General features: G+C 38.9%; 1 protein-coding gene and 1 long non-coding RNA gene across 9 annotated transcripts in view; both read right to left on the reverse strand.

Moving 5' to 3' along the window:
- Positions 1 to 1075: 1075 nt before the first annotated feature.
- Positions 1076 to 14374, reverse strand: LOC139039992 (uncharacterized). 2 transcript variants are annotated; one of them, XR_011493525.1, is made up of 3 exons: positions 13991 to 14374; positions 2499 to 2599; positions 1076 to 1404 (listed from the first exon to the last, which is right to left on the reverse strand). It is a non-coding gene; the product is annotated as an uncharacterized lncRNA (long non-coding RNA). The 2 variants fall into 2 exon arrangements; XR_011493526.1 differs by lacking the exon at positions 13991 to 14374 and adding an exon at positions 3193 to 3328.
- A 7244-nt stretch (positions 14375 to 21618) lies between these two features.
- Positions 21619 to 25298, reverse strand: part of ABCA8 (ATP binding cassette subfamily A member 8) — a 67045-nt gene continuing 63365 nt past the window's right edge. For 4 of the 7 annotated variants that reach the window (XR_011493914.1, XR_011493912.1, XM_070483502.1 and 1 more), the window contains 3 exons: positions 24022 to 24101; positions 22653 to 22708; positions 21619 to 22522 (listed from right to left, as the gene is read on the reverse strand). Coding sequence is in view for 3 of the 7 variants with exons in the window: in XM_070483502.1 (XP_070339603.1) it covers positions 22424 to 22522; positions 22653 to 22708; positions 24022 to 24101 (235 nt within the window). In the remaining 4 variants the exon portion in view is untranslated. Of the gene's footprint in view, positions 22523 to 22652; positions 22709 to 23500; positions 23654 to 24021; positions 24102 to 25298 lie in introns of those variants that run through there. The other 3 variants (XR_011493911.1, XR_011493913.1, XM_070483501.1) reach the window with 3 other exon arrangements.

Genomic DNA, 25298 nt, shown 5'->3' on the forward strand with positions numbered 1-25298 from the left:
ATTTTTTATAAAATGAACTGATCCTTCATTAAAATTGGGTCTCACAGAATCTCAGCTCTACAATAACTTCAGAAGAATGACTATCAAAATGAGGGAAAAGAGGTAGCAAGTAGCTATCCTAGATTGAGCACATACTATGTGTGTTCCAGACATTTTACATAGACATCTAAAAATTTTTAAAATTGTGGATAGATACTCATAACACAAAATTTGCCATCTCAGCCTTTTTTTAAAAAAATTTTCGGTGAGGAAGATTGGCCCTGACCTAACATCTGTTGCCAATCTTCCTCTCTTTTTGCTTGAGGGAGATTGTCACTGAGCTAACAACTATGCCCATCTCCCTCTATTTTGTTTGTGGGACACTGCCACAGCATGGCTTGATGAGCGGCGTGTAGGTCCACGCCCAGGATCCAAACCCATGAACCCTGGGCTGCCAAAGTAGAGCATGCATACTTAACCACTACAGCGCCAGGCCAGCCCCCATCTCAACCATTTTTAAGTGTACGTTCAGTGATATTAAGTTCGTTCACGTTATTGTGCAACCGTCACCACCATCCATCTGCAGAACTCTTTTCTTCTTGCAAAACTGAAATTCCACACCCATTAAATGCTAACTCCTCATTCCCATTTTGAAGTGGAGGGGATTTGGGAAGCCAGGCAATCTGAGACTGGCTCCTTTATAGCTTTGTGACCCTGAGTAAATCCCATAACCTTGCCAAGCCTTGGTTTCCTCTTAAATCCTACTCACCTACTGGGTTACTACGGGACTCAAATAAAAAGCTGCAGTGGGAGCTCTTGTGAATCCTAATATTCTTTACACACAGTGTCTGTCGAAGCAGAGAGCAATATGTAGCTGTGTGCAATGCTTGCAATGGACCAAACAAGGGGCTTGTCTAGCAGAATCTAAACTTCACTGTCCAACAGGTCACAGCTCACAACTTGTCTGTTGTATTCCTACTGGTGCAGAGATTTAAGACACTGGTTGATTGATTTTTCCATAATAGTAAGTCAGTGTTCGCAGAAGATTAGTAACTTAACCAAGATCAAACACGTCAACAAATAAGAGGCGTAAACTGCAAGAGAAGCCAAAAGTTTATTTAGGGTCTTAGGAATTGCAATTCAGGGAGCACAGATTCAAGTAGAAACCCAAATAGTGTTCTGCTAGAGAGTAAAAGTCAGGGATTTTTAGAGGCATAAAGGGGAGATTGTATTACAAAGAATTTTAATTGGAGTTGGAGGCAGAGAGCGAGCTTTGGCTAAACATTGATTGACTATTGATTCTAACTGTAGAAAGTCCATGATCTTTGGTCTTTTTGATCGGGCTGTCCATACTCCTGCTGACTTCTCAAACAAGTGCTTGTAAAACAGTTGCCATTCCGGCCCAGTCCAAAAGCTTGGCTCAGTCTAAGGTTCAAGACAACAAAGCAGTTTCTCTGGAAAGGCAGCTCTTACTCCATTTAAAATGATTCCATTATGGTCAGTTTTGACATACAACTAGTAATTAGCCCAGCTGGGATTAAAAGCTAGGTTTGCCTAACATCAAACCCATGGCCAACCCAACACCCCAAGCTCCCTGAGCACTCACCAAACCCTGAGTGGATATAGAAAACCCAGTCCTTCTTAATTTCCTCACAATTGTATCAAGAAGACAAATTATAGATACTTAGTGCAAACCAAGGAAGAGAGCAGAACACTATACCATCAAATGTTTCACTGCCCAGTACCAGCAAGTGTGCCGTCAATGACAATTTAAGGAAGAAAAATGCACTGTGAGCCAGGCAGAACTGACGAAACTTTTTTATAGGTAGTTAGATATTTGAGATTGACTTTGAAGAAAATGTACAACTTGGGTGGGGAAAAGAAAAAGATAACCTAGTTATGGAGAAGCCAAAGAGTGTAGTCATTCTCCAGCAATATTAAGGAATGTTTTCTCTGAGTCTATAACAAAGCTAAAGCAGAAAATATGATTCTTATGCTAATGAGGTTTTAATCCAGATAAGGAAAGAAAAAATAGTTTTTCAGAAACAATTCAGGATCCCATTACATCACTGAATATGTTTCTTGGATGAATAAAGTCCATTTCTTAGTTGCACCACTCTGAAAAAAGGCAGTTCTGGTCCTAGAACAACCTTCTAAAGATAATTACTATAATAACTACGGTGATAATATGGCCTCAAAATCCCCCCTAAGATAGATGTCACATATCCCCCACTTTCCTACCTCCGTTCTTCAACCACAGCCACTTGGGAAACACTTTTTGAGCTTTAAGTATAGAAGGACTTTCAAAATGTTGCTTTGATTTGCTTAACTAAGAAGCCAAAGAAGCTTGTTCTGCTTAAGAAAAGGACAATCAGAGCTTGAGTGAGAACTTGAGGGCTCAAAGTGGGAGCCAGAGAGCTGAGATGGCTGTGGCGACAATATGGTCAAATGAGAGTTAATCCTGTATAAGATCATTTTCAGTGCCCCTTTTAATTGATTTTTTGCATTTCTTCTTTTACCTGTGTAATTTCACAGCATCCATCCTTCAAGAGATGTTGTCTGTGTTGTCTGCTCAATCAAGCGTCTTCTCCAACAGCATTTAATATTCATCAACATCTGCCTGAGACACAAAGACAAGGCCACATTCAGGACCTCAGTTGGGTTAAATTTTGGCTGCACAAGTTTAAAGGAGTCAATAAATGAGGATTATTATTGAAACAATTCATGATTGCCACATTTAGAACATGCAACTGTCAAAGATGGGTAGGTGGCAATAAGTACAGAGGATGCTGATACCGGGAAGGTTGGTCACGTAGGGGAGGAAGAAATTTTCCTCTACCCTTCTAGGTTCTTCTGGCTGGTCTAAGAATTAAATTGACATGAGACAGAACAACAGGAGACAATCAAAGTGTGTATACATGGGAGAAACCCAGGTGAACTGAGTAACTTGCCAAAATGGCCAAAGCCAATATCTTAAATACTATCTTCAGCTAAAGACAAGAGCGGATGTTGAGGTAGAGGTTTGGGAATTCAAAGGAGAGAAGGGCAATTCATAGGAAAATGGAAAAGCAAATGTTTGGTAAGCAAATGTTTGGTAAACAAATGTTTGCCATGCCTTGCAGAGACAATGGGACACGAGAGGATTTTGATCAAACGGGTCTTGCTAGGTTCCTCCCTGTCCACCACGCCTAGGTCATTTTATACTATAGTTACCTGTGGTGATAGCTCCTTCTTGGAACAGGTCTTCTATCTTAAATTCTTTTAGGTAGTTAGGGGGAGGTCAAAGCTTCTTCCTGAGTCTTTTGTTCTTAAAAATAGTCAAGCCAAAGAGACACATTTTGGGGTATCAAATTCTGCTCCCCTACAGTCACATGCATTTTAGAACAGAGTAACAGCAAAGGAAAAATGCTTTTCCTTAAGGGATGCTCCAAGAAAATCGGACAATCATTTTGTTCAACTGCCCTGTTTAATCAGTGTGACATGAATTTGGATTTAGAAACTTTTGAGTGGCGAAAGCGGCTGAAGATGTAGGTTTACTCATCACTTCTATGGAACACTGAGAAGCAAAATTAACAGAAGGACCAGACCTCTGATGTTTCTAGCAAATGTTAATGAGGGATTTTTCAACAGCTGCAGGAAGTCAACAACTTAATAAGAAACATTGTAAATATTTAATCTGTCCAGGGTGACCACAACACTAAATTCCCACATCAACAGAGAGATGAACAAAATGTTTTCTGATTTAAGCAACAAGAGTCCAAGCAGATGCTAGCCTTTTCCTTCCAAAACGGTTCAGAAATTTAGGGCTCAGTGCCAAGATGAGGCTACTCTTGGTTGCATATCAATTTAGTCAGATGTCAGAGGCCAAGTAGTTCATTTATTTCTTGCAAGATGGAGGCAATTTAAATCATAATTGATTTCCGAATCCAATGAGACAGTCACAGAATCTTATGCTCTCCATGTTCCTCCTTCTCTTAAACAAGTGCTTAATCGTACTTCGAATCTCAAATGTAACTGGATTCAAATTTTAATAGAGAACATTAATTGTGGACAGAGTGAGTGGTAAGTATTTTCTGTGCAACAAAGTATCAGGTGGTATGAGCTTAGAGATACAAAGGAAAAAGTGTAAGTTAATGAGAAAATTAATAAAATTGGGATTGATTATCTTATCGTAATTGAAATGAGTGTATTTTATGGGACTGGTAGGTAACTTATTAGCCAAAAACTGGAGATAAAACTTAAAAATGATCATACCTGGTAGTAAAATTATTTTACTTATCTGCCCTGAATGCTTTGGTGACTTTTTTTTTGATCCTAGGTTATTAGTCCTCAAAAGTATTTGTACAACTTTCAAATTCACTTTTTCTTTTAACTTAGATTGGGAATTATAAAATTTTATTTAATAAGATAGCCTGTAATAAGATCCATACTCTCCTTCAATATTATGGCCAGTTAGGAGAGAGAGATGGTGGAGGGTATAGAGAGGAAAGGCTCTCAAGAAGAACTATTTAGCCCCTTCTTTTTTGCTTCCACAGCACACTAGACACACATTAATTATAATATCTACTATATTTTATTGGAGTCATCGAATTTGTTTCTATCTCTCCCGTTCAGCTGAGTTTCTTGAGGGTAGAGAGTGTCTTATTCATTTTTGTATCCCCAGAACTTAGCCTATGCTAGTGACCCAATAAAAATTAACTGAATAAATGAAGTAAATGGTTGAAACACTGAAGAAGTAGAAACAATGGTCTATGTACATATAAGCATAAATAGAAAGAGCCAAGATTTCATGGAATGAGAAACTCATAAAAATTCCTTGATATGTTACAGACTTTTAAAATTGTGTTGTGATTTTGCAAAAATAGGAATAGTTGATATTTGTATATTGTATAAAGACTAAGATTACTTTTGTTGTTGTTGTTAGGAAGATTCACCCTGAGCTGACATCTGTTGTCCATCCTGATCTCTTTTTGCTTGAGGAATATTAGCCCAGAGCCAACATCTGTGCCAGGCTTCCTCTACTTTGCACGTGGGATGCCTCCACAGCGTGGCTGATGAATGGGGTAGATCTGCACCCAGATCTGAACCTGCAAACCCAGGCCACGAAAGTGGAGCGTGGGGAACTTTAACCACTTGGCCACGGAGCCAGCCCCTAAGATTACTTTGTATGATGTAGTTTCCCACTCCAAGATTTGTTAAGGGCCTCCTGAAATTTAAGGCTTTGTATGGGACCACAGCGTTTATCCTAGTCCATGGCAAGGGGTACCCAATGATTGTTAATTCTCTGCCTTTCTGGGCCTCCATTTCATATTTGGATTCTGAAATTAAATCATTAAATATACAATTGGACAATTAAAATTGGTAAATAGTTTCAAGTAACCATACTGATTTGTAAAGTTATTAAAAATTAAGTGGATATTTTTAATAGCTAAGCACTAATTCTTTAAAAGAAGTTTATCTTCTTCTCATGATGTTTGCACTTATTTATCTGCATTTAAGTACTACTTAACTTTGAACTCACTAATATTGGTCATATAAATCTCTGCCAGATAAATTTTGATATTTAAGGAAATTTTTAAAAATAAAGGACCTCAACAACCAATGCCACTGAGAACAAAAGAGTGTGTGAATTTCTTGATTGGTTGAAATTTATTTTTTGGTATCCTGTATAACTGTAAACAATAGATTCCTTTCATAAAAAATATTCAAAGGAAAGGAAATAGTCAATTACTTTCAATGTTATTTTATAGTTATTCAAGAATTGCCAGAGAGGTTTATATGTTCATCACAAATGGTGAAAGAAAAGTACTCAACTTACAGTTTGCCTATTTTCATTCCATAAACTCACAATAGAATTGACACATGGCTGAAGATTAGATATATATGTGTGTGTGTGTATAATTTTTGTCTACTCTATGTTAATTCCCTGGTTGGTTACATTCTTTGTTGAAACATTACGCTGTTTCTGTTTCATGTCATATATCTGAGTTCTTTACACTTTACTTAGATCCAACCAGAGAAAAATAAGTGTAAATAAACACTATTGCAAGGATCTTTATTCCACAGATCCAGGGTATGCCTACGAGTTACTTCATGTACACATCTAGAGATCTTTCTCATGATTATATTAAAAACCTAAAATATCTGTTATCCTAATTGTCCAGGCAATATGTATAAATGGAACACATAAAGTTGCACGTTATGTTTTAAGTATTTCTCATTTTGGAGGACATTTGATTCATTTACTTGTTCTTGGTTAGTGGTGCCTTTTAATGTTCTTTGGAGGGATGTGTTGTTTGAGGGAGGTGTTAAAATTAATAAAGGAAACCTTGACTAAAATTGGAGTTGGGAGGGCCTGTAGAGGGAGCACTCACACCCTATTACTCCTCATCAATTACCCCAAGCAGGAAGACATCAATTACAGACTCCAACAGGAAGATGTCAGTTACAGATTCCAACAGGAAGAGACCTACCTTGCTGTCTCAAACAGGAAGTACAACTACTCCAGCAGAAGGAAAGAAGATTTCCTTCTTGCCCAGCAACAAGCCCAGTCAATGGAAAATGCCACAGCTCAGTCTGTTGAGAAGCTGTTGTCACTTGAACTTTACTTTCCTCCAATGAACTTTCATTTCTTCCTGGCTGATGACTTCCTTTCCTTGTCCCCCTCTCTTTGCTATAAAAGACTTCCATGCTGTGTAACCCCTCGAAGTATCTCTCTGCCTGCCACATGCAATGCTGCCTAATACAGGAATAGTTTAACAAAGCCAATTAGATCTTCAAATTTACTCAGTTGAATTTTTTTTTTAACAGAGGAGAATAAACTAGTTGATAAAGTATGAAATTTCTCTTTAATATTTCTTCTCTTTTCCTTTCCTCTGTTCATGTTTTGTTCTCACTACAATAAATTCGTGAAGATTATTTACATATATACACGCATTTATATATACACATGTATAAATACACATGTAATACATACATGTAACTTCTGTGAACCAAGTGTCAACCTTCACTCAATATTCTTTGGTTTTATGGATCATATTCTTCTAGATTATTTTAGAAAGAGGGATTTATTAGGAAAGGGACATTTTGCTACATTCCACCCCTTGGCTGCCCCTTCTTACATACTCTCTCCTTCCCTTAATGAAACTCTCGAAATGTTCTCACCCAATGTGATGCAGCATCTCATGTATAATTTAAGATGCAGCAAGTAGGCCTTGATCTCTGGTCTCTACATGTCTCAAACTGCATTTATCTCTGAGTTGAGAACCATGTCTGTGGGCGGCTCCAAGCTTTCCTCTCCTTAGCTTAACCATCAGAAGGCAAATAGAATCCTGAGTTTCAATTCTAGTTATCAGACTGATGAATTTAAGTGTCCTCTCTTGGGTCTTAAACTCACTGCTTTGGACTAACTGCTGTGGAGAGAGGGGTGAAGTAGATGATTGGCCTGGCGCGCCAGAGTACAATACAACTCCACAGTTGCCATCGGGGAGATGGAATTCCTTTGAGAAAAAGGGTGTGGGTAAAGAATAAAAGGGGAAAAGATGCTGAGAAAATAAAAATAACAGCTGTCTGCTATCGTCTGTATTTGTCTCACTTAAGTTTAGAATACTATGGTGATAAAACTCTCTTTGCAATTGTAAAGAAAAAACTTTTAAATATTTATAATCTAAAAGACAAAATGAGAATTCTTTTTTGGGGGGGACCCAGAAACTTTTGATGGATTTTAAATACTTAAAAAATAATAGCATTTGATATTGTAAAATATTATTTATATTTTACTAAAAATAAAGTTCCTCTATGAATCACACACTAATACAGCCTGGAACAAATCATTAAAACCTGAAGAACCAGTCTAACATTTGGTCATGCTAATGTGGTCTCTTTATAGTCCAGAATTCAAATTATTTCAAAATAAACAGAGAGCCCAAATTCTTTTTTTTTCCTGAGGAAGAATCACCCTGCACTAGCATCTGTTGCCAATCTTCGTCTTTTGTATGTGAGCCACTGCAACAGCATGGCCACTGATAGATGAATGGTGTAGGTCCACACCCGGGAACTGAACCTGGGCTGCTGAAGTGAAGCACTGGGCCACTGGGACTAGCCCAAGAGCCCAAATTCTTGAAGCTAACACAATGCTTAGATCATATCTCTATGGACACAGAACACAAGTTTAATTTAAAAAAATGCATTTACCTGTAGCAGCTCTCATCTCAGAAATCAATACCCTTTTGATCAGGAACCATGCTCATGTCCTCAGGAAGACCAGCTATTGAAATTATTCTTTGTCTAGTTACATGGTAGTAAAGATTATGTTTGATATGAACTCGATTGCTTTAATTATAATCTATTTTTAAAATGTCATTATTGACATACTAACCAGGGTGAATGTATTTGATTAAAATACTATGTCTGATACAAAGGAGGATTTTTTTTTTTTTTTTAGTATGAATAGCTTTCTAATGATATCCATTGCCACAATTGACAGGAAATACCACACTACTAGGTCTTCCTAGCTCATTTCTCTCCTATCTGTGTATCCCAATAGACACTACGTTTAAATCTGTGCCCTTGTGTTACTTGAATCCTTTTGGCATGAAGAATTCCAATGATGAGGAATTCTCTGAGAATTTTCACTTTGGGAGTAGAAGGCAGGGGCAGACACGTGGCAGAGAGTGTGAGATATTGGGGATGCTAGAGCCAGAGATGCTAGCAGGCAAGGCTTGGTAACATGCCAGGTCAACACGCTCAGGTCAGAAAGTGATTATAATGAGCTGCTTCTCAGAGAAAGCAAGGTTGGAACATCCCCGATGAACCAAACAACCCTCGATAAATCAGACCTAACTTAGCTAAAAGGAAAGAGAATTAGGCTGGAAAGAGAAATAATGACAAAGCTTAGTGACTTTAATGGTGAAGAATTTATCACTAATGTAGCCTAAACAACCCACTTATGTGGAGAACAGATGTGGCTTCTTTTAAGTACCAGATGAGGTAAAAAGCTTGCAGGAAGATGTTTTCAGGACTGGTCTATTAGAAATGCGGTTTTAGTCCCAGTACATCCCTCCACCTCAGTCTTGTTTTAGCACCCATTCCCCTCTTTTCTCTAAAATTCCCCAGCCGTGTTTCATGAACACTGCTGGCCCAAATGGAAGGTGTTGTGCAGGGTGAACCTTTCTAAAAAGTCATCTATCATTTGGCCCTGGGATCCTGGTACCCACCCCTGCTAAGTGTGGAGCTCCATATCACCCCCACTCTTTCTTACAGTCCTTTCTGATCCACAGTTTGGGGTAAGTTTCCTTTTTCAATGTGTTCTTGGTAGCTTTCATTTTTTTCAGGAATTCTTCACAGTTTCTGGTTCAGCAAGTGTCTCTCTCTTTTTTTTCATACTCATTATACATTTATTTTCATAATCTTTGAGGATTTGGAGTGGGAGGGAAGGATATATTTATCTTGAAACAGAAATCTCCCATTTAAGTTTGAGATACCAAACAAAAGGAAACCAAATATCAGTCTTCTTCCATTCTCCCCTCCCCACTTATACAAGACTCACCACTTTCTAGTATATTTGAGAAAGAATGGGCACATTGCTCTACATAAAGACTTTACTGAAGTGTTGGGATAACCAAGAAAAGTAGTGTGAGGTCCCCTTATCCTCCTGTTTAAGCAAAATGTTGAGTGTGTATGGGAGGAGTTCTTCAAGTCATCAGTGGATGGGATGATGAAAACTGGATTTATCCTGCACCAAAGTCTCAAGAATAAGCAAAAGGATAACATGTACTTTATTTTAATTGATTTCTAAAAAGATATTTATGTAACAGCCCAAGTGGTTTTTCTTCCAGCACTTATCAAAGATAAATAGGTTCAGATCTGAGCCAATTTTTCTGACTTGTAAAAGACGCAAAATAAGTCATACTCAGTTTTTAATGATATGACAACTGAGTTCACCAGTTAGTAAGTTTAAAGTAAACTGTATTGAGAAGATTTTCTTTTATTGGTCTCGAATATTTAATCCAAAGTTTGTGAAATTTCAGATTCCCCTCTTGACCTTGAATAGCTTCACTTGGCCAACTATCCAAACTGTAGAACATCCCTTGCTCAAGAAAGTGCTCAATGTTTGGCTCAAAAATGTGGAGACTCTGCAAGTTTGGACTTGAGAGAAAAAGAAGGAAAAGCCCCAGGGTACAGCTTAAATAGAAAGTTGGAATCCGATAAAATTTTTGGTGATTCTGGAGAGTCTCAACTAGGTTATCACTGTGTCATTAAAGAGTGGCTCAGGACTAGAACAAAGTGGCCATCAATCTTGTTAACATACAGGAAGTTATTTGAAATCTTTGGGATGCTTCAAAAGCAACAGCAAAGTGGCTTACAAATACAACAAAGTTGATACCATCAGCTGTTCACTGAGGTCCTTTGGTCACCATGTTGGGAACTATCCATTAACCTAAGGAATCAACCACCAGTATGATTTTGTTACTCTTTTCCCCATCACACAACAAAAACTAAAGAAAGATATTAAACTAGAAAGATTTCTGAGATTAAGAGCTCAGGTTTAGTGAATTTGTTTTGATCCAGGATATTTTTATATGGGTATAGAAGAAAATCTTATATGGAGTCCAAATATTTAAAATATTTAAATTTAAGATAGATGATAGTCAATGAGAATCAAGAAGAATATGGAGATCCTAGAGTAGTGAAAGAAAACAACCCACAACAAAGAATAGAACAAGAAAGTCTTGTAATAAATCTGATTTTTTAAATGTGTCACTGAGTTATCTTTCTCCTCATACTTTCGCAGCTGCTGATCTTCCAGATGTTGTCTCCTGTGAAGATTTGTGTTTTGAGGAGTACATGTTCCTTCCATGACGAATCCATCTTTTCCATTCCCTGAAGCATTACTTGCTCAAAGCAAGCCATTTTTCTAATCTTCATCCAATCTTTCTTAAATTTAGTACAACTCTTTCAAAGATTAAATTGTGCAACTGATAAAGTGTAAGTCTTGGCAGAAGGCAGAATTTGGCTACACACTATGACGCCAAATGGACCAATCTTCCCTCTCATCCCACCCAATACGATGCTCCAGCTTGAGTCTTTGAACCCAGGGGAAGTGAGGTAAAGATAAAGGGATAGTAGAGACAGTCTTCATGGTGGCACTGCTGGGAGTGCAGCAGCAGTGATAGCATTGAGAATCCCAGTGGCTGTGACCATTGCTGTTGGTATCGACAGTCTTGCAGTAGCGGTGCTGGTATTGTGACCCTGAACTAGATCCTTGAAGTGTGATGTTAGTCGTATTTTCCTACTGTCTAGTTTCTTCTGGTTCCTGACCACTTTCTGAGACTAGGTCTTTGGTTTTTCCAAAGTTTCTGTGAGTTCCTCAATATCTTTACAATAAAGCCTTTCACAGGTGCCAGGTTTGACTTCTATTATTTAAACCAAGACTGTTACATTATCTACAAAACAATTCCTTGAGGCTGTGGTTTGTGAGTGGGATCCTTCTTGAGTTTCTGATGGTGGCACAAAGCTATGTATGTACTTTCCATGGGTTATTATATAGATTAGTTGGCTTATCTCTGCAGAAAGATGTCAGAGAGAAAAGGAGATCAAATGCGTCAGTGTGATTCATTATCTGAATCCAGGTCCTTTTTCTATGAACTACATCGTTTGGTTAAAGGGCATTCAGAAAGGCAGAGGGGTATGTGTCTGTTGAATCTTGCTGGCTTCAATCAGGAACTCTTCAGATTTAAACCCTTCTCTGCCTCTTTCTCCCCAGTGAATACATTTCCACATGATACACTGTTAGAAATTCCTCTCTGAAGGGTGAAAACTCTGTCTTGCCTTGTTTTGTGTGTCTCTATTGAATATATTTTTTTATGGTACATGCCCATCACGACTCACCTATAGCTTCTGCTGCTTGGGTAGCCATGATATATAATAAATGATTCTGTCCCTTGTCCCCAAGTGCCCTAAAGCCATCTGAAAACCAGTGTTGTACTGGAGCAGCGGGAGCAGTGGGCCACATGACAGAGGAAAGCAGATGTGTAGACTGTTGCTGACTTCTTAGGGTTCTCCCTAGCATCCTGCACTTTGGACATCAGACAATGATTTGGGCAGAGATTGTGCTCAGGTACTTTGAGCCTTAAGGTTTCCTCCTGCTGCTGCCTGAACTGTGTGAGTGAAAGAAGTCCTAACAAGCTGTCAAGTCTCCCTTAGTTTCACAATTTTGCCAGGATATCATGGCAATCTTTGGTTTGTAGACAGTTATGCACATGCGGTGAGTTTATTCTCTTGATATTTCTATGGCGTACTGACTTCTAGGATCCCTGCATTCCATTGCTCCCTGCCCTGAGTGGAGTTTCCTGCTGCTGCTGCCGGCAGTAGACTTGTGGGTCTCTGTTGCCAGCTGTAAACTGAGTTCAGCATCTCCTTTCATGGGTGATGCTATAGGTTCTGCTGCCTGAGTGTGAAAGGAAGGGAACGTTTCCAGGCACGGATGTCACAAACTCACCACTGTTTTATCAGATAAGTAGCACTTTTTTAAGAGGGAAATCTTCACAATTTATTGTCTTCTTTCCATAATTTTTCAGTACCTTAAAATGGTTGTTTTAAACAGTTTTGTCCGGTTTTATACTTGCTTTCTGTGAAGGGGAGTTATCTGAGCGCCCCACGCAGCTTTCCCTGGAAGCCCTCCAGCTGCTCTTCAGAATGTGAAACAAGATAAGGGAATTTTTATGGCAGTTCAACTTCTCGTATACCAGTGTTTAATTTTTTTTACAGAAAAAATAAAACTTTTCTTAATAGAATGTCACCGCTATGGAGTTATTTTCTTACCTACCTACAGGGACTATTTTTTATTTCCCTTTTGTTTTCTGGAATGTTCCAGACTGATACATCTCTCTCTCCCAGAGGTCTTTGCAGCTACAGTATTTTTAAGTGTCCATTTATTGTGAAATCTGGCTGACCAGATTAGATTAATTCCTTTGAGATACAGCTGCAGCCATTTTTAACGGTGAAAAATAATTCAGTTCCCTTTTAAATCCATTTGCAGAAATAGTTCTTATTTTACATGTGCCTACGTTTTTATCCATCCTTTTCCTCCTCTCACTGCGTGTTTCCTTGGTATTGTTGTTTTAGTTTTTCTGTTTTTTTTTTTTTGACCCTTTTCCTAATAGTCTGTCTGTATTTTGTTTTTATTGTAAGCTATCTCACCTCCTTTTATCACTGTTAGATGGTATGAATAATAAATGAGAACATTACATTCAAATAATTTGATTATTTTCTTTTAAAATCCTTGCACCTTAAGCTAAGAGGCACATTCATTATAAGGCAACTAAAAATCCATTGAATAACCCACATTATGCTTTCTGCATCTGATACTTAGAAAAATCTCAAGAGAATAAGTAACTGAGAAGGGACAAATAAACCCCTCAACCCTTGTTTCTCAGTCTTTCAAAACCCAAGTTCCTTTTAAACTAGCAAAATACTCTCACTGTGCTATTGATGTTCAGTGAAATGTAAAGCAAACAAAATATAATAACCTTGTTTAATTTGAGGATACCTCAACCTATCAGTTTAATATCTTTGAACGCCACTGGAGGAGGAAGTCAGAGTTCTAATATTCTCCCTTAGAACACTCCCCTACTTCTATTTTAATTCACAAATGTAATTAGAAGCTCTGAGAAAAAGAACCTAGCCAAGTTGAATTTGTAGCATCAAAGTCCTAAATGCAACATGGGTACATCGGGAAAGATGGAAAATCCAGATCCCTACCTGCTTAAGTGACCTGTGACACTGCTACTCACTCTATAGTTACCTGTTATTACAACCAAAAGGTAAGGAAACATTATCAGACTAAGTCCTTTAAATTCCGTGCCAAGGAGCTTTTGGAGCATACAATTGAGCAGTATGGTTTAATAAAAATAAAAACAAAAGGAGTATTATTTTTGAGGCCCTGTTTTAATCAGAAGTCACTTGCATGGTGATTTTGAGTGGAGGAGAAATAATGCTATCGTGGTCTTACCTTAAATTGGGCTATTTGTGGCAATTACTCTTCCTCATTAGTTTTAAAGTCTCCAAAAATAGCTTAACAGAACTTCTCTGCTTCCTTTTATTCAAACTTCTCAAACATTTGTCCTTCTAGAGTTCCAGCAAGTTTTTATTACTGCACAAAATGGCAGCAGATCAGCTCCCTCCCCCTCCAATCCAGGGTCCCTTGGCACCATTCTTCTCGTCCCAGAACTCATTTCCTTCTTTGTGTTCTTTGCCAATGTCTTCTTTCTGTCCTGCTTGGATTTCTTAAAGATGCCAGCCTCTTCAACTTTCTGAAACACAGAGCATACTTTCTTCATAACTTCCCATTTTTTGAATAGTAGATATGCAGCATAGAGTTTCAGAAACCACATACAAATAGCAATCTCCCTGTATTTGTTTTTAAGTATCGCTGCTATTCAAAATCCCTCTTCAGAGAAAACAAAGGAAATGGCTATTCATAAAGGAAACCACAGAGCTTACAACAAGCACAGACTGGATGTGACATTCCTTAGACAGCTGCAACTAAATGCCTAGCAGCTGTGGCTTGCATTTTGCAACAAATCCAATAAAATATTGAATGGCCACAAACCATGGCCATGGCCATTATGAAAAAAATGGTCCAATATCCTTGGGTTCAGGGCGCAGATCTGAAAATAAGTGACTCTGGGAACTTTGTTTGCTCCCCTTTCCAGTACCCCCCCCTCCTCCAATTCTCTAGGCAGTTAAAATAATTATCTTATTTGTTCGTTGGCCTTGGCCTTCTCCAAATTGGAATGGCAACTGGATTAGGTAGTTTCACAACTCCATACCAATCCACCTGCGTTTCATAATTCCCCTTAATGACTTGACATATTCTTCTTTATCCTGTAGGACCTAAGTTCAAGGAAACCTACCCTTGAAGTTTTCTGTGCTTCCAACTCTGTACTCACTACCAGAAAGAGCCAAGGGTCAATTATTCTACTCTGCTACCGTTCTGATTTTATGTAATTATGTTTGCATTGCATTTATTATGTTCTATTTTCATTCTAGATGCACTGGAATGATCATGGGGTTTTGGAACCATGTAGACTTGGGTTCACATTCAAGCTCTGCTAACTGTATGATCATAGCTGAGTTACTCAATCTCTGCAGCTCAGGTTCCTCACCTGTAAAGTGGTAATAATTGATGAGGATTCTTAGGCTGCTTAATTTTAAAATGGTTTATGATGAGGATTTTTAGGCTGATTACTTTTGAAACTGCAGATGAGAAGCAGGCTCCGAGGACTGGAATTTTGCTTGCCCTTTTGAGAGACATTTGCATTTGTGAAGGAAGTGGGGGATGAGCTTGTAGGGACCTGAAATTGGCCACCCCAAGGTATGTCTCTTTGGCATCAGGATTGTTTTGGGCTGATTGCTTTCGATAAACTGGGACAGGGAAGGAGGCTCTGGGGAATGGAAAAGGTGCCTCCCTCTCTGTACCAGGAAGAAGAAGAGAGATGACCTTATCCCTAAAAATTCTTAATGGGGAAGGCAAGAACTTCAGTTGGTTGCTGTCTGGCAATCTCATGTAACTGGTTTAGGGTGGTGGCGTCTAACCTTTCTAACCTTTACTTAATCCGATTTGATTCTTGTCTAAAAGTCATGGGATCACCCAATGACCAGACCCCACCTGCACTGATACCATTTTAACTTTTTTTCATGTTCTTTCCTTTGTCTTGTAAAGAGATGAATCATATACCTATGCCTTAAATTTAGCCCTAACCCTCAGCGGGGGCAGCAGCAGGAGCTCTGACTGCCCGTGGGTCTTGTCCCCACACACCAGCTCTGCCTGCCCATGGGTCCTGTCCCCATGCTATTCTACTCTCTAAATAAAAGAGCACTACTGCCAGATCTTAAGAGTCTAAGAAATCTTTCTTTCGACTCCTTGGCTCACCGACCCCGCATCAATAATTATCCTTTTAAGATTGTATATAGGATATTCTTAGTTAATAACATTATTTAGATGCTTAATTAATAGCATTTGTATAGATGCTTAATTAATTAAGGAGCATCCTCTTCTCTCCCCTTCCTGATAGAGTCTTACTTATTCTGATATTCCTGTACCTGTGTCAGTGTTTGGCACATAAGGAGTTCAGGAGTATATAGTTATTGAGGAAATGAATGAGACTTCTCCATGAGGGTGGATTATACATCATGTATTTTTCATCTTGAAAAGAGCAAACCACCCGTCTCAAATTTGATCTGTTTTCCTAGTCATTGATTTTGTGTTATCCATTTGCAGTTCAGTTTTCCAGATTTCTTTGGATCTCAGAAGCTCACAGATTGTAACTAGAAGAATCAGTCACTATTGCTCAACTGTCCACAGCCCTTTGGTCAAACAAAGCTCAGGTTATTTTCAGTCACATGTCTTATTTTGAAGTAAGAGCAATTTTTCTCAAATAATCTTTCCCTTACTCTTTTAGTTATTCTCCATTACTTGGAATATTTATTTGACACTTATTGAGCATCTACTATGTGTTGGGAACTGGGAACACGAAGACAAGTTGTTACTGAACCAAAGTGGGTCCACTTCCTGGTGAGTTGAAATCAGAGACTTCACCAGAAGTAGTGACACAAAGTAAAATTTATTTACAGCAAATAGAAGACCAACCAAGTCTTGGTTCTCCCTGAGCATGGGGACAGCAGGAGCCTTTTATTTCGGATGGGGAATAAATATTCAAAAGGGAGAAGTGTGTATTCACTTGTGCAGGCTGGGTTGGAAAACATGCTTCTACATACATTGCATGTTACAGTAATAAGGCCTAAGCTCCTCCTGGGGGCAGAGATCTTAGCATTAAAATAAAGTCACAGGTGATTTTAGGTCAACTCATGGCTCATCGCAGGTGCTGCTCTTGCAGTGGGGCTCAGTCTTGTTCAGGATGGTTGGTGATTGCATCTCTTAACATAACAAAAAAAAAATCCAATTTGGAGAAAGATTTAAATGTTTCCAAAACCTCCTTTGAGTTCCTCAGGGAAATTAGCTGGCAACAAAATGAGACATAGCCTTTCCTCTCTGAAGGGGAGCAAAATATACCACCTCAAAATATGTCTCTTTAGTATAGGCATTATTTTGAGCTGGTTATTTTTAAGACACCGTAGACACAGGAGAAGCTCTGAAAACTGAGTAGAAGTTACCCTTTTGTAAGGTAAATTTACATTTATAAGGGAAATCTCCATTTGTAAGGATGTCTCCTATTCTGTACCAGGAAGAGGAGGATGACTAAATCTCTGGAAACTCTTATTAATAGAGAAGGCTTGGAATTAAATCTGCATAACAATCATACCCTTGTTTCCTGTGCTTTTCCTGAAAACCTCCCATAACTGACTCTCCCCTGACCTCAACATCTTTGTTATTTTTAGCTGGAGATGGTATTTAAGGTGATGGCTTGGGCTATTTTGGGGAGTTACTCAGTTTTTCTGGGTCTCTCCCATGTATGTAGGAAGTATACACGTTATCAAACTTCTATTTGATTTTCTCCTGTTAATTTGTCTTTCTATTACAGAGGGGCCTCAGTCAAGAACCTAGAAGGGTAGAGGGAAAATTATTTTTTTCCACTATACCTCAAAAAGCAATAGTCTCATGGGGAAAAAAATTTAGTGACAGATTACTACATTTCACGTTGGTAAGTTCTAGAACAGAGAGAAGCAGGGGTTGTATTTAGTTAATTAATTCAATAATTGCTTAACAGTTGCCTCTTATAGGACAAGCACTGTTCCAGTCCATGGGAGAATAGTGATTAACAGGAAAGATTAGACTCCTTCACTCACAAAGGTTGCCTTTAACTGGGGGCAGACAGATCATCCACAAATAAATACATAAATGAGATAATTTCAGAAGAATAAAGCAGGGCGAATAATGAGAGTGACTGAGAGCTACTTTAGATTGGGTGCTCAGGGTGACAGTTTTGAAGAGGAGATATCTGAACTGAGACCTGAAGGACAATCAGAAGCCAAGTAGGTGAATATCTAGTGGAAGGAGGTTTTGGCAGAAGGAAAAGCAGATGCAAAATTACTATGTAGGAGGAATTTTAGTGTGTTCAAGGAATAGAAAGAAGGTCCACGTGGCTGGAGTCGCAGAGAGGTAGGAAGAGGCCACATCATATAAGGATGTGTAAGCTTGAATAAGGAATTTGAATTTTATATTTGGGCAGTGGTAGATTTTAAAAGATGGGTGACAAAATATGATTTGTGGCCCTGTATGTAAAATGAAATACAGGGTGCAAATTGGATGCAGGAAAAACAATGTGGAGGCTAATGCAGAAATCTGGTGAGAGCCAATGGCAGCTCAGAGTATGGTTGGAGCACTACATGGAAACAAGTGGATGGATTTGGGGTACAATTTGGAGGTAAAGTAGTAGTACCATTGGATCAGCTGATGGGAGGGAGGAAAAAAGAGAAATCAAGGATGGCCCCTAGGGTGGCAACTGCAGTGTTGCTATTTACTGAGATGGAGCAGGTCAAGGGAAATATTAGGAGCTCTATTTTGGACTAGTTTTGTTTGTGTGGGGGATAAGAATTGGCCACCTCAAAACGTGTCTCTTTGGCTTGATTATTTTTAAGGACAAAAGACTCTGAAAGAAACTTTGGCCTTTCCCCTAACTGCCTAAAAGAATTTAAGATAAAAGATCTGTCCCCAGGACAGGCCATCATCATAGATCATCTGGGTATAATAGACCAGGAGGATCCTTGTTTAGCCCATTTTTATCAAAGTTCTCTCTCTCTGGTCACATTATCTATAGATGGCCCAGCAAATATTTGGTTATTAAACATTTGCTTTTCTATCTCCACATAAATTGCCTTCCTCTTCTTGGAAGTCCCAAAGCACTACCCCCAACATCCTCCTTTGTTTTTAGCTGAAGATGGTATTTAAGGTGGTGGCTTTGGCACTTTTGGTGAGTTACTCAGTTTTCCTGGGTTTCTCCCCTGTATACATGTTATTAAACTTTGTTTGATTTTCTCCTGTTATTCTATCTCACATCAGTTTAATTCTTAGACCAGCCAGAAGGACCTACAGGGTTGAGGAATAGTTCCTTTCCTACATTTGCAGTGACAACTGCACGTTCATCTGGAGAAATTAAGCAAGTGGTTGGGTATATGAGTGGAGCTTAAGGGAAAGGCCAGGGCTGAAGATATTTGAAAGTTTTGTTGCCTTTGAAAGATTGGATTCCCACATTTATTCCACTCTCTTTCCTGTGTTCTTTCCAGTATTATAGATTCTGGAAATCTAAACTGCTACAGTCTCCTCTCCTTCATTTTAGGACCACCCCAACTAGTCCGGGGAGTCAGATTTCAAATAACCAAGATAATAAGAATTCCTAGCACATTTTATGCTTTGTCTTCATCAGTTCTCTGGTGGCAGCAGGGCAGCGTCAGCCTACTTAGAACATGGATACAAGATACCTCTCAATTTCCAAACCAAGACTTAAATCCCTCAGGTTCACAAAGATTAAGATCTCAACTCTAGAATCTCTATTTAATTTGTTTCATGTATTTTTTTCTTGGATGTGAAGAGAAGGATGAAGACACAATTTTAAATTCCCAGAAAAAAGCAATGAAATTCTGGAATTTATTAAAAGAATATTGACCCTCCCCTTCTTTCAAAATGTTACTCCTCCCTCTTTATTCTGTGATGGTAATGGTCCGGCTTCTCCCCTCAATCTTGTCACAGCTGCAGATGTCTTCCTTGTGTTAAGCAGACAAAGGATGTCTCTTGAGACACTCGTCTCCCGCCATCTTAAAGGCATTGCATATTTTCGCTCTTCCCTTCAGCATCTCTTGCTCAACATAATATATTACTTGGCCTCTCTTGGATCTTGGAAGACTGTCCCTTTTTCGTTTTTTCTTTTTAATTGTGGAAAAGTCCTGCCCCGTAGTTTTAATTCAACAAAGTCTTGGAAAAGATTTTGAAAGTGGCATCAACTTGGATAGAAGGAAAGGAAGCAAACATGTGAGCAGAAGAGGAATCAAAAGCACAGAAACTGGAACAAGAGGGAGCCTGAGACAGGGAGAAAGAAGCCATGTTTCCTTGACATTGTACATCTGGTTGAAAATAAACATGTTGGTTCATTAACCAGGAGTATTGTTTCTACCGTCCCAATCTATTTACTTTAATTGAACATTTTCCTTGAATACAATTTTGTATGCTCTCTACACAACCAGAGAACAAGCAACACAAAGGAGGCTAAAAGAATATTATAGAATATAAGTGAGATTAGGAGAAAAAGAAGAATGGATAGAATAAGATTGAACATAAGGAGCAAAAATAATTATCTTTCGCACAGCAGTATGTTTCCTGTCTTCCGTGGCCTAGAAATTTAACTGGCTGTGACATATTGGGGGTGAAATCTCAGAGCTAATCTGTGCTTTTAGTTCCAGATTTTTCTCATTGACTTCAGAAATGTCAACATCTGCCACTGGTTGTCAAACATTTCATAGTTCACTATGCTCTGTGTAGTACCAGATTAGCGACAACAAATTTCATTTGCTAATATATCAGGTGAAGCCAACACCAGCTTTTGGTCCCATGTGAAGCCACATGAAGAGCTGGGCAGGTTTTCCTAGCAAAAGAGCAGATACAAAACTTAAGCTCAAGTTTGACTCAGTTGTCAGTTTCATTTTTCCAAAGACCTTGTTGTCTGTGATATCAAACTGGTCCAATCCATAGGCTTATTAAAAAGCCACTTGGGTGCTAAAATTATGCTTGCCCAGGTTATCTCTCCCATTGACCTGCCAAATCACTTCAAATAAAAAAACTGAGCTAGTTTGTATTATTTCTTTGGGTTACAATGTGAAGTCCTTAATTAAAATAAGTCTGTTCAGTGTATTATTTACAGACGTCTCAGCTGACCCTTAGGAAATGAGGTGAAAACAGGTATGTTTTGATGTGTCCTTGAGAAGTGAGGGGATATGAATAAGAAGGGAGCTGTCCAGGGTATGGGAAAGCTTCTTGGAGTCACTGGGTACTGGCAACAGCCAGGCAACAGTTTGGTGCTTTTGTCACTTTTGGTTGTCATGGTAACCCCATTTTATAGATGAGGAAACAAGTCTGCATCGATAGTAAATGGTAGATCCAAGATTGAATTTAGAGCAAGCTCTAAATCACTGTGCCATACAGCAGCATTGACTGAAGGTAGGACCCGAGTTTCAATTATCTTTTTGTTCCCACGCAAGATGAATAAAGAGATCTCGCAAGATCCTGGGTTTGGAAGGGAGTCGGGGAAGAGTGCTCTCCAGAGCAGAATTTTCTGAGATGTTAAGAATTTTCCCAAGGCTGGGAGGGTCAGGGATTCCACAAGGGAAAAAAGGGTATACAAAGAACTAGCAGGGAAAGCATCTCCAGAACTCAGAAAATCTTGATTGATTACATTTTATACATGATAATCACAACTGGTATTTTTAGAAGATTGTTCTAGGAGATATCTCTGCTTGCCACCACTGTTTACTTCCTTAGTCACAGTGTGATGCTTTCTTCCTTTACATTTTGGTAGCACATTGATTAAAGCAGCAAACTAGCTCTTATCTTATAAATTATTTTCAATTAGATTTCAATGAATTTGAAATAGGAGCCTGAGTCAAGAAAAAGACAAATGAAATAGAAAGCATATTTCAAAAGTACACATATGAGATTTATTGTGCATTTTCCACCAACTTGGTCATTTGACCTGTTACCACATTGTCAACTTTCTGAGACTAAGTGGCAAATATCCACAAAAGATCAGTTACAGTACAGGCATCTCTAAAGCCTAGATTTAAATACAATGAAAATGGAACTCTGTTGGTTTACAGAAATAAAAATAGTACAATAAATTTCTAATAGCAAGTTTTTAGTTTTCCAGACTATGTCTGTATTATTGATAATGTTACCAGTGGATATGTTATCAAATACATTGATATTAGATATTATGGCCAATGATGTTTTAATGTTTTTAGCCATAAGAAAATACTATTTCAAAGAGTATAATATTTTTGGACATGGTCACTTAAATTCTTGTTAAAATATCAGCTTTACAAAGTATGAGATTTGCAGAAGAGTAAATATATAGACTTCTTAGTCTGGGTTAGAAAAAATATTTTAAGGTTTTGATAAAAAACAAAATTTGTTTGTCATACTCAGAAAATGAAACAATCTTATAAAAGTAAATTTATTTATTCTCCATTTTACAGAAAAATGGAATCAGGGTGATGTCCAGAGATATGGAAGTTGCGACCAAGAGATGGACTCAGCCAAGTGTCTCTGTCCATGCTGTCACTGCATTTGCCCAAGACTCGCTCCTTCTCTCCACCACATGAAGAACCATGTCAGTATTTACAATATAGTTCCTAAAAATACAACATTGATGCTATAAAAATAAATGTCTTAAAAAACAACCACAAGCTTGAATGGAAACATAGGGTATTTTGAGCCTTAAGCCTCTTCCTGCATGAGGAGCTTCCACTTCACTGAGCGGGGAAGTTGCTCATCAAAGTCCTCCAGCTCCTGGTCCTTGGACAGCTCCAGGAAAACCTGAAAGGGGGCAAGAAATCAAAAGAGAGGATGTCACACTGCCTCCTGTAACTCCAAGCAAGTGCAAAGCATGTGCACATATTATACACTTATGGTCCATGGATGATATAAATCACTAAAACTGACCCACCTGCTCCAGAGTGGACTGCGAGAGGCTGTAGTCCTCCAGGTGGAAGCTCTGTTTAACTGTGTAAGGATGGATGTACATTAGGGCTTCATATACTTTTATATCCAGATGATCTTAGAAGTCAGCATACAGTACAAATAACAATTCTTTAAAAAATCTTAATAGGTTAAGAGAATAATCCTTCATGGTTTGAGTACAGCATTCAGTTAAAATACACCAATGCATTCACCTAGGTTTGGGGAGAAAGATGCTTGTGTTTTGCTTGGATGCTGCACAAGTTTTGAGCTCTCTATTTAAGGGAGGAAATGGTGCTGAGAAGGCTCCCTTCCCTGCAGGTGAGTCAGTGTTTTTGCCCACTCAGCACAGGAAGAGGTGGCAGGAAGACTCATTTTGGAAAGGGCCGCATCAGAAGATTATAGGGAAAGACATCTGTGGTTTTCTAGGGAGCAGACAGCCTCACCGGGCTCTTTCCAGAAACCATTGCAGCTTGCTCCAAATTGGGTTGAAAGCCCTTGTCCTCGACCAAAATAGACTGGGAAGTGTAGTTAGAGCCCTGATAGGAGCCCAGCAGACTGGAAATAGGCCACTAACAGTTCCAGGCCAGTACTGGCCACAGTGCCAATCCAGGGAGTGCTGTGAGTGACCACATGGCTCAATGGCCTAGAACGCTGAGGTGCTCAGCTCAGAGAATGGAAAGAAGGCATGTCGCTGTGACCAGGGACACTCAGAACAGGAGTAAGAAGAGTCTTCTGGAACCGGGAGTCTTGAATCTCTTCCTCAAGGAAGGTGACAAGCAAGTGAAGCTATCCTGAGCAGTGGCAATGAAGAGAGTATAGAGAGGCAGTCCTGGCCAGCGCAGTCCAGAGTAGCAGAGTGAACGGGCTCGGATGGCAGGAAAACATGAGCCAGGTGAGGGCAGAGGCAGGGTGGCCGGTTTTAAAGTCAGCAGACCCAAGAAGATGGTTTTAATGACCAGACAAGAGGTCAGTTTCTTAATCTACAGCCTAAGGCAATAAAATGATATGCAAGTCCACATGAAATTTAATTTTAAATATGTATGCATTAATGTTCCAAAAGAAAGTATTCTCCTTAATTGCATATATAACTGAATTTTGACTCAGGTTGTACCAATATAATTATATATACACACAAATACATGGAACAACTTCACAAAGCAAAGTTCAAAATCACTCCCCTCCACTCCAGAATCCCTCCATCTCCTTGATTTTGTGCTCCTAAAATTCAATTTGGGACTTTGACTTTCAAATTTAACACACTGTGTCACATTGCATTTTCTCCATGTGGATGGATTGTTTGATGATTTGGAATTATCTGCTTTCCAGGATCTTATTTCAAAGCTTATGGCTCTTACCCCTCTCTAATTTGAGGAAAGCTTGGGCCAAAGGTCGTACGTCTTCCACTGGCAACTTATAGACCATCAGAGACGAGTACCTGGGAGGACAGCAGGGGAGAGTAAGGCTGATGTCACCTGCAGCTAATGTGAACTGACGGCAAACATCTTTCTAGTCCTTATTTCTGTAAATAAGAGTCGGTTTGGTGTAGGTGAGCCACCTAGGCTGAATCCAGAATAAAAAAGAGGACGTTTACCAGGAGAACTGAGGGACCGGAGAGTAAGACTCAGGCATTTCAGCGTCCTCAGCTCCTTGGATGGAGATGAGCAGGTGCATTGCAGAGGAAATTTTGAGATTTGCCAAAGTCACCTTCCACCTTATTTTCTAAGCTGAACACTTGCTCCTCGACGTCCTCCTCCAACCAGGCATGGACACCATAAAGGTTCTTAGTTTCCCAACTCGGGTGGAAATCTACCTCTCTCCTCCAGAGAATTCATACCTCTCCCACTTTTCCCCATCCTACTCAACCTGCTTTCCTAATATAGGATAATATAATTGAGTCTCTGAGGAGGAGACCAGAAATCTCCAGGAATTCAGCACCAAATAATGTTCAGCAACGTAATTTTTAAAGATAATTTGTTTCTCAGATAAATGTTTGTCTTTCCATCATTTTACAATCAGGAAAATTTAGATTTCATTTCATTAGATACTATTTCATACATTTCTGGCGCCGTCCTCCTCCTCCAGTTTGCTCATTGCCTGTGCCTTCGTGACATATTCCTATTCAGTCATGGGCTGCATACCGTACAGCATTGATGCTTACATGCCACTGTAGAAATATATTTCCCACCCTGTCATTAAGACTTATTTCTCTTTACTATCTGTTTCTCCCCTAACTCCTAAATCATCTGCCTTCTGCAGTAAATTCTAGGTATGAAAAATGATCCTAAAAGTTAATCTTTGATTCTTACTGTATTAATTTCATGAGAAATGTGTTTTGCCAGACTCTATATAAAAGTGGAAATATCAATAGATTTAAAATAAAACAATCAGATTTACATCCTAGTTCTGCACTTGTTAGCTCCATCATGTGATCTAACCTGCCCGCTATCAATTTCCTATTCTTAAAGATAATAATAAATTCCATTTATTAAGGAATAAAAGCCAGACTCCCACAATGCTTTTCTGAAGTCATCTCATTTTTCTGGAATAACAGTATCTACTTTGGAAAGTCTTGGTGAGCATAAAATACGATAACACGAGACCAAGACAGTACCTGGCACATAGTAGGACCACA

Source organism: Equus asinus, chromosome 13 (assembly GCF_041296235.1).
Source record: "Equus asinus isolate D_3611 breed Donkey chromosome 13, EquAss-T2T_v2, whole genome shotgun sequence".
Classification (NCBI taxonomy): Eukaryota; Metazoa; Chordata; class Mammalia; order Perissodactyla; family Equidae; genus Equus; species Equus asinus.